This window comes from Taudactylus pleione, unplaced genomic scaffold, assembly GCF_031769625.1.
Source record: "Taudactylus pleione unplaced genomic scaffold, aTauple2 ptg000572l, whole genome shotgun sequence".
Lineage (NCBI taxonomy): Eukaryota > Metazoa > Chordata > Amphibia > Anura > Myobatrachidae > Taudactylus > Taudactylus pleione.
The window spans coordinates 1467831-1477222 of record NW_028284974.1 but is presented as its reverse complement, the minus strand read 5'-3'; the positions used below and the strand labels follow the sequence as shown (position 1 = coordinate 1477222).

The 9392-nt window shown below is 48.8% G+C and overlaps 1 protein-coding gene across 2 annotated transcripts; it reads right to left on the bottom strand.

Annotated features, from left to right (window-relative positions):
* Positions 1–492: 492 nt before the first annotated feature.
* Positions 493–8587, bottom strand: LOC148481609 (zinc finger protein 574-like). 2 transcript variants are annotated; one of them, XM_088453183.1, is made up of 2 exons: positions 8480–8587; positions 493–3551 (listed from the first exon to the last, which is right to left on the bottom strand). In XM_088453183.1, exon 2 carries the CDS (start codon positions 3514–3516, stop codon positions 955–957), a length of 2562 nt encoding a protein of 853 aa, XP_088309309.1. In that variant the 5' UTR covers positions 3517–3551; positions 8480–8587; the 3' UTR covers positions 493–954. The 2 variants fall into 2 exon arrangements, with proteins under 2 accessions (XP_088309309.1, XP_088309310.1); XM_088453184.1 differs by lacking the exon at positions 8480–8587 and adding an exon at positions 8211–8303.
* Positions 8588–9392: the final 805 nt, after the last annotated feature.

Sequence of the window (9392 nt, the reverse complement as noted above, 5' to 3'; positions counted from 1 at the left end):
TCCGCTGGCACAGAACATATACATATCCTGCGCACATAAGCAGTAAACAGCGAGGGCTCGGCCACAGTTTAAGGACAGCTGCCTGCAGCATAAACAGCCACTACATTAAGGAACAGAGATAAATAACATTTTAAGAAAATGGGGGCGAGTGGTGATGTATTCTAAACAGGAGGGGAAATTATGCTCTAGGTCGCAATTTGCTGCAGTGTTGGAGGTAGCTGCTATCATGACTAATGCAGAGGGTCCTTTCGGGCATTGCAGATGCTGTACAAGTCCTCCTATAAAACCAGGCCTATACTCACGTAGTCCTTTGATAGAGTTACACTCCTTGAGGACCCCAGTGTTAACAGCTCTCCACTTTCAGTCAGCCAGGTTGAAGCCATCACATTTTGAAACAGACTGATCTGAGTCACAAAGGCAAGGTGTGTATTGTATGTGGCATCTGATAGAACAGGAACTACAGCAAGTCCAGTCACCCACAAAATGCAATACATAGCCACAGAGCAGGACGTGCCTCCCACCCAACAACAAGTTCCTCTGCAGTGGCCAGAGATAGCCAAATGTAGTTAAAGGACTACTGCAAAAGGGAGAGTTGGCACACTGCATGTCCTCTTTGAAGAACTGGAGCAACAAGCTGAATATATAGGTACTGGCACTACAGGAAAATGCCCATCAGGAGGATAGAACATGGACACATCACATCACTATAGCTGTGCAGTTCCGACATAGAAATACTATCAAGGAATGGTACAATACACTAGTCATGGTTAATAACTAGGGGGTTTAATTAAAATATGCATTTTAACATCATACTGGAAGGACATAACTGAAGCAGATTTTGACAGCAAAGACCTGGCATCGCCAGCAAACCACACCCCATGCCTCTGAATGGTTAACTTGCCCTACAGCTCTGGCAGATAACATGCTGCCCTTTAATTCACGGACAAGTACATCTCACAAGGTACTGATCTGAATATTACCCACATGAATATTCTCCACCTGCAAAGTCTCAAACTGAATGTCCTGCACACTGATTGCGCTGCCCTCAGGGAAGATTTCAACAGTCTCAATAATGGGAATGGTTTCTACAGTCTCTAGTATAGCGACCGTGCTAGAGAGGTCGGTTGAATGGGGCTCGCTGGCTGTTGGTGCAACGGATTGCTCACGATGCAACTTTCGATGCTTCCACAGGTTTGAAAAGGATCGGTAAGCTCGGCCACAGTCAGGGCAGGTGTGGGGCCGCTCGCCAGTGTGGATACGTTTGTGCTCAGAGAGACGGACTGCAATGGTAAAGGCTTTCCCGCACACGTCACACTTAAAGGGCTTCTCGCCTGTGTGTAGACGCATGTGGTCTTTGAGGTGGGTGGATTGTCGGAAGGCTTTGCCACAATTGGGGCATGGGTACGGGCGCTCTCCGGTATGAATCCTGCGGTGAACCTGCAAGGACGTTTCTGTACTGAAAGTTTTATGGCAATCGGGACACTCCAAGTTTTTAGTACCTACTTTCTGCTTGTTCCGGGGAGGTTGCGGGTCTTTCGTTTTTCCTGCACATCCGTCATCATTTTTGGTGCCTGCATGCTGAGCAGCCACGTGGGCGTTGAGTCGAGCATCGGAATTCATTTTCTTACCGCACACAGGGCACTCCAGCTTCTCTCCCGTGCCACCGCCTGCTCTGTTACAGCGATGGTCCTTTAGTCTCTGAGGACTTGGGAAATTTGTGCCACAGTCTTCACACCTAAAAGGCACCTCACCACGATGCCCAAGTTGATGTACTTCCAGCAGTCTCTTGAGTAAGAAGGAAAGGCCGCACTCTTGGCACTTGTAAGGGTACTCTCCGGTGTGGTGGTACTGATGCATGAGGAGGCGGTAAGGCCGGTGAAAGTTGACCCCGCACTCTGTGCACTTATATGGATATGCCTGACTGTGCACAAAAAGATGCTGTTGCAGCGTTGACGACTGGCTGAACGCCTTGCCGCAAAGCTGGCACTTGTATGGCTTTTCTCCAGTGTGGGTGAGCTTGTGCCGCAGCAGATTTGCTTGAGAGTTAAAGGACTTGCTGCACTCAGTGCAAGAGTATGGTCGCTCCCCAGTGTGTGTCAGCATGTGGTTTCGAAGGTGTGAACGCTTTTTGAAGGGCTTACTGCAAGTCGGGCACTTGTGTCTCCTTTCGAGCGCATGCACAAAGCGATGGTGGCGCAACAACTGAGGAAGCACAGCAAACGCTTTGCCACAAGGAAAACACATAAAGCCTCCAGCAGGACTTGGGACAGTGTAGGAATTGATTTTCTTCTCTTCCACTGGTGCAGGATCGCGTGGTTTATTACTGTGCTGACGGCGGTGATAGAGGAATTTTGTCATGTTAATGAAAGTTTGTCCGCATTCACAGGAGAACAGAGGGTTGGGGAGGTGGGTCCGGCGATGATTTAGTAGGACAGCCTCACTAGCAAAACCCAGGCCACAATCCATGCAAAGGTAATGCGACTCTCCACGATGTGATCTGAGGTGTTCCCCCACCTCTGGGTGGGTAGTGAAAACTTTGCTGCATAGTGGACAACTATAGGGGCCAGTCTGATGAGACAGCTGATGGAGCTCGAGTTCTCCAGAGGTTTTGAAAGTCACTCCACATGGTGCGCAGCAAAGTGCATCATCGGCTGTCGCTCCCCCTTGCTCTCCTTCACAAGGAACGGGCACATCCCCACTTACTTGCTCACAATTTTCAGGGGTAGGCAACTCTTTCTGTACCTGTTCACTTGGTTCGTCTTGAGGTGCCTCAGTGGGTTGGTCTCCGGCTTCTGCGACACTCTCCTGCCCTTGGAAATGTGTGGCTTGATGCTCCAGGAACTCGCCAGGCGTCTGGAAGAGCTGAGTGCACTCAGAACACTTATAGAACAACACTTCCACCGCACAATCCTCCACCACGCCTTCGTTTTTTTTGTACGAATGTTCCAAGTCCACCAGCACCTGGGTGTGTGAGACTGCAGAGGAAGAGGTGGTGGGCACATGGAAATGTTGCTGTCCCGTCACAAGGTGGACCTCGCCGGGAGCAGAAGGGTCGCACATGAGTTGCAGCGTATCCTCCATAACATGGTCTTCTGTTTGCAGCAATACCTTAGACTGTGGTACATTCTGGGTTTCCATATGAGTGTACCTGTGGGCCATCCACACGTCCTGGCTGTTGAACAAAGCTTTGCAATCCGGGCATTCATAGTGAATCTCGCTCCGGGACGGACGCTTGGCTTTCGGGCTTTCAGGATTAGGTGGGTTCAGTAGCCGGAGATGCAGTTCCTGGTGGGCCAGCAAGTCACTGGGTGTCATCAACAGCTGCCCACATTCCAGGCACTGATACTGGTTTTCCTGAGAGCTAAGTCCCAGCACCTGGTACTGGGGAGTCTCTGCCGCTGCTGTGTGGCTTTGCTGGTGCAGGACAGCATCCGCCAAATTGGGATATTCCTCCCCGCACTCAGAGCACACGTAACGGTGCTCTATGTACAGCACGGTCTCTTCTGACTCGGTCATTGCAGCATCTCTACACTCTCAGCCTTGGAAATAAACTGTGAAAAGAAAAAGAAAATTGAGTCATCTCAACCTCGCCAGGTCTGTATGATTCACACACAAAAATAAGAAGAGCAACATGTGTGTGTGGTCTGTGACTGATCAGGAGGACATTGAGTGCAATGCTATGTGCAGTGGGTGGTTCTACTTCTCGTCAGTGCTATACTGTATATTTGCTTATTTTTATGGTGATTTAGTCACTTTTACTAGGCTCTATACACTAGCACATTGTTACATCTAATAAAATGCTTCAGTCTGGCCAATTACTACACTGGGACCCAGATGTTGTAATTTCCAGCAGCAGATACTGTATATAGTACACACACCTTATTGTTGCAATACTTACAGGATTTTATCATTTATTTGCACATGAAGGACTTGTTGCCATCAAGTTGCACTGAATTGATTAGGAGATTGGGCATTAAATGCGAACACAGATGGCGATGAATTAAGGAAAGTTATTTTGATAACTGAACAAAATTATTCTACTTTTATGCCTCTATACACTGGCATGTATCCTTTCAGTTACTTCAATCAATGTACTAATAATTATATTAGTCTTCTAGAATGTGACCCTCTGCTGAGTAGGTAATATCGGATGACACTTTTTGATGTGTAATATAGGAAGCAAACATTGTGACATGAAAAATACTACAATTTTACAGCATCGGACATAAGGACATAACAGACTTTTGGCTAAATGTAGCTGCAATCATTTAAACCCCGTATGTGTAAGTATGAGCAGATTATTTTAATTATTCCTACATATTATTTCAAACATGGATACACATAAGTGCACGTAGCCTATTTGCAATTTGATCCAGTTATTAAGAACAGTTCTTGAAAAATCGCATCTGTGCAAATTTACCCGCCGTGTGCGTGGACTGTGCTGAACAATCGCATTGCAGCATTTGGCCAGGGTCAACCATAGGTCACCAGAGGTTATGAAAGATTAAAACACACATGTTGAGACAACGTTTAAAAGGCACACATCCACTAGACGATTAAATTGAGCGATTGAACGATAACGATATCATTAAATAATAGTTAGAACATAGTTTGCACATCAATTAAAAGAATGTCTAAAACGACCGGCGATGCGCGCTCCCGCTGGCAGTTTAGACACCTATAATCGGGCAAATCTATTGTACAACCTGACGATAATGTCAGGTTCAGCATGTTTGCAGATGATTGATGTGGTTACACTGACTGACTGCTCGTTCAGTGTAGGCACATCGCAGACTGACAAACCACTGCACCATTAGGATGTTGTAATCGTGCAGTCGTTTTCATGTCTTTAAGTGGATGTGTGACTTAATTACGGCAACAGAATATTTAAGTATTATGTGAAAAGGATAACACTGTAAACGTTTCACCAAATCACCAGGCAGCCCCCTCCCAAGTGACAGTTTATTAAAGCCTCCCAACCAACTATACAGCCCGGACACCATTATACTCTTTATGATGGTCACATTCCAACATCATCAATATCAGTAATTATTTATGCAGTGCCCACGTATTATACTTTGTTTTTGAAATGAGGGTGCCTCTGAGTGTCAAAGGTCCAGACAAAGGGAGATTATGTTAATTCCCTTCCCTTCTACTGGCACTACTAGTATTTCTGCAATGTGAGTGGATGTTGTCCGGTGATCACCATACAAAAACCACTATGGGGCTACATAATTTGAAAGAGGGGGCTCCCCACTTTTAAGAGTGCTACCTTGTATCCAGGATCAGGGAAATATCCCCCCATCACTTGACATCATAATGAGTGCTGCACTGCATGGGTGTTCTCCAGAGATCATGTGATCACCAGAGAATAACGTCCCTCAGGGTTCAGGTCACTTCTGAATGAGGGGGACACCAGTCTCTGGGCCCAATTCAATGAGAATTGTGTAGCGCCGGGAAGGCTCCCGAAGCTATTCAATTCAGCGCGCAGTTAAACCCGACTGAAAGATTTCTTCTCGCTCCCCTACGATTTTAGTGTAGCAAATCAAATTAAAAAAAAAAAAAAAAAAGACGACCTCTCTGGCGCAAAGAGACAGGGGGTACACAGCAGGCACTCTTCCCCTCCAACATCTCCTGCCACAGAGACGGGACAGACCACCACAGACCATTGCGCTGGCAACTGGGGTAAGAATAGAAGTGCAGGGCTAAGCACCCCCTCAGTGCTGTATGAATGTTTTCTTACCTCGTGTCAGCACCTGGAGTGATATAAGAGATGGAGGGGGACAGAGAGAGGCAGAGATAGGAGAAAGACAGATGAGAGACACAGGTGTAGATGAGAGAGATGGGAGGAGATAGAAAGAAGGGTGGGGGGACAGACAGACAGGGGCGAGAGAAGTAGACAGTATAGAGGAGTGGGCAGAGATGAGAAACAAGGAGGGCCCCCGCAGAGATAAAAGACAGGGGGGCACAGTGTTCACGCTAACTTTATCTAGCAGGTGCAGCTGTTCATTTTTGAATGGAGTAAAGCATCTTGCCCTTAATTGAAAAGCCCCACTGAGCTCCGCAGCCAGACAAGCCAACATTGGAGGATTGTTGTAGGGGGACTGGGCTTGGATGCCCCTTCCCGCCATTCATCTTCACCGGCCTGCGTCCACTTCAACATCAGCTCCGCAATGGCAGCACGTTTCCACAGACTGGTGTGCAGCTTTCTGAGATATCAGGACAGATTGAGGCAACCCCGAGGTACGGGCATGAAGGGGAGGATGCACTGTAACATCCTAATGGAGGTGGCATGGCAGCACAGTGCTGAGGACCAAAGTCAAGACTCACCCCTCCGGCAGGCAGCCATTATCTGCAGGACATAACCTTTTAGGAAGTTGGGCCTTCCTTTTTCCCCCCAAAAGTGCAGCGGGGCACTTGCAAATATAACTCGGTTTGGTGATCCAGTGCCAAATAAAATAATTATTGCCCAATATGATCAACAAAACCAGTTGTGGTGGCTGCCAATCATAAAATGTGGACAAACAGACGCACAACCCTGTCCACCAGTACATTACTGACCCTAGAGATGACAGGTAAGCACAATTTACTTAATTTCATAATTTTTGCAGAGATCCTCAATAAGAAACCAGGTGCAGTGGAAAAACTGACGATACTCTAGGGTACCATGATTCCAAGCGTTTGGTAACCACTGGATTAGTGTCTTATTTGACAGGATATGGGTTTAAATTTGTGGGTGCATTGTGGAAGTTATTATAATGAGGTTGAATTAATGAGTGATAGAATGGAAAGTAGCTATGTGTAAGCAGTCTCCTTCCTTCCCAGACATGTATTTACTAAACCCTGTCCTGGAAGGATCACCACAAAGCTCCTTACTGTCTGCATACAAGCTGGGCTCCGGGGATCGCCTCCTGTATGACAGGATAACACTACATTCTGTGCCATTGGGCGTCATATCAGCCACCAAATACTGGGTTTGTGTCGCTAGAAACGGACCTTAAATATATTTAATATGCATGTGAGGTTATGTAATATACTAAAGGCACATACGTTTATAAAAACTATGAACACGTGCTGTGAATTGTGTGCGGACTACACACTGCATCTTTAGGAATGCAAAATGTTGCATCAAAAATGTCACCTTCAAAATGAAAAAAAAAAAAAAAAGTGTCCTCAGTGATCAGCACCCTGCCCTAAAAAAAAAATCCTAAAGTGAATACTACTAAAACGAGAGAGGAAGGGGTGGCCAGAGACGAGACAAGTTGGGGGGTAGGGGTGGCCAGAGATGAGAGGCATGAGGAGAGACGGTAAGGTGGGTTGGGGAAGAGCTGAGAGAGACCAGGGGGTGCGTGCGTACAGAGGTTATAAAGACCAGGGGAAGGGGAGGCCAGGAGGTGAGAGGCCAGGGGAAGGGGAGGCCAGGGGAAGGGGAGGCCAGGAGGTGAGAGGCCAGGGGATGGGGAGGCCAGGAGGTGAGAGGCCAGGGGATGGGGAGGCCAGGGGATGGGGAGGCCAGGAGGTGAGAGGCCAGGGGATGGGGAGGCCAGGGGATGGGGAGGCCAGGAGGTGAGAGGCCAGGGGATGGGGAGGCCAGGGGATGGGGAGGCCAGGAGGTGAGAGGCCAGGGGATGGGGAGGCCAGGGGATGGGGAGGCCAGGGGATGGGGAGGCCAGGGGATGGGGAGGCCAGGAGGTGAGAGGCCAGGGGATGGGGAGGCCAGGAGATGGGGAGGCCAGGAGGTGAGAGGCCAGGGGATGGGGAGGCCAGGAGGTGAGAGGCCAGGGGATGGGGAGGCCAGGAGGTGAGAGGCCAGGGGATGGGGAGGCCAGGAGGTGAGAGGCCAGGGGATGGGGAGGCCAGGAGGTGAGAGGCCAGGAGGTGAGAGGCCAGGGGATGGGGAGGCCAGGAGGTGAGAGGCCAGGGGATGGGGAGGCCAGGAGGTGAGAGGCCAGGGGATGGGGAGGCCAGGAGGTGAGAGGCCAGGGGATGGGGAGGCAGAGGTGACAGACCAGGGGATGGGGAGGCAGAGGTGACAGAAGATACACACAGAGTAATTGCCTGCATACATGGTCTTGCAGTCAGTGAGCTGCTGCTATTACTATCTGCCGGCTGGTGCGGAGGCTCTGGATCACCTGCCCTATGTACATGGCAGCTCCCATTCCCAGACACGTGTCCAGGCCTCACAGCGACCCCCTCACACCTGCACCTACCCAGGGACCAGCCGGCTGTGGCACGCCAAGGAGAGGCCTGTACAAGGAGTTACACGGCACGTGTGCACCGCCATAGCATGCTGGGACTTGTAGTTCCACAGCAGCTGGGCAGCCACAGGTTGTCAGGAGTGCAGCTAGCGGGCCGGGTAACCACCGGCCGCCGCGCCCATTGGGGCGGAATAGGATGGTGCTGTACAGAGCAGAGAGTAGACTGCAAGCACCGCGGGTCACAGCTCCCTCCCTAATTCCTCCACAAGCCCCAATCTCACCTGCACACCGTCAGCCCTCACCGCGCGCCGCACTCAGCACCTGCAAACACCGCCGCTCCGGATTGGCTGACTGGATGACAAGGTCGTCCAATCGCATTGGGGAATGTAGAGCGACCGTTTTGAAGACGTACCAAGTACGTGACGTAGGGACGGTGACTGAGGCCGCCATCTTAACTGCGGGCAAAATCTTCCCAAATTTATGATGTAATGTAATTTTGCTGTCGTAACTTAAGCGCGCTCTCCGCGTTCCCTGATGCATGGAGGTGCTACAAGGCTCAAGCATTCTAATTAATATTATCTAAAGGTGTGCTGTTATTTGTAAGATTTGTTTTTTGCTGACATTATAAGCAGAATTATGTTTTTTTCTGTTCAGCACATAGTGCACAGTACACAGTGCACCCACCCACCCTGCACAGTACACAGTGTACCCTGCACAGTACAGAGTGCACCCCCCACCACACTACACAGTGCACCCACCCTGCACAGTACACAACAATCCCCACTCCTTTCTCACACTGAGGGGGAGATGCATCAAATCTTTCAAAGAGTAGGGAGGTTACCCATACTCGCCAGTCAGCTTCTACCTATCATTTTGTATAATCTACTTGATAAATGCTGCCTCAAAGCTGATTTTTTTTTTTTTGGCGATGGGCAACTTCTCCACTATTTTAAAGGTTGATACATCTCCCCCTTATTTCCCAACTAGATTTTCTGGGCTGGAATAAATAGCAATCACAATCCTCTCTGCTATAGGAGATACTAATAAAATCACAATGTACTCCTAATTCTATTATTCTTAATCATAATCAACAATATAACGACTAAATCTGTGACAATTTATTATATCAACATGCTGAACGAATATCTAGCTCCTATTTACGGCTGTATGGAAGATTTTCATATTTCCCCTTGA

Excerpts from the sequence above, each read along its gene's own strand:
- LOC148481609 (XM_088453183.1), bottom strand. The coding sequence starts at position 3,516 with ATGACCGAGTCAGAAGAGACCGTGCTGTACATAGAGCACCGTTACGTG.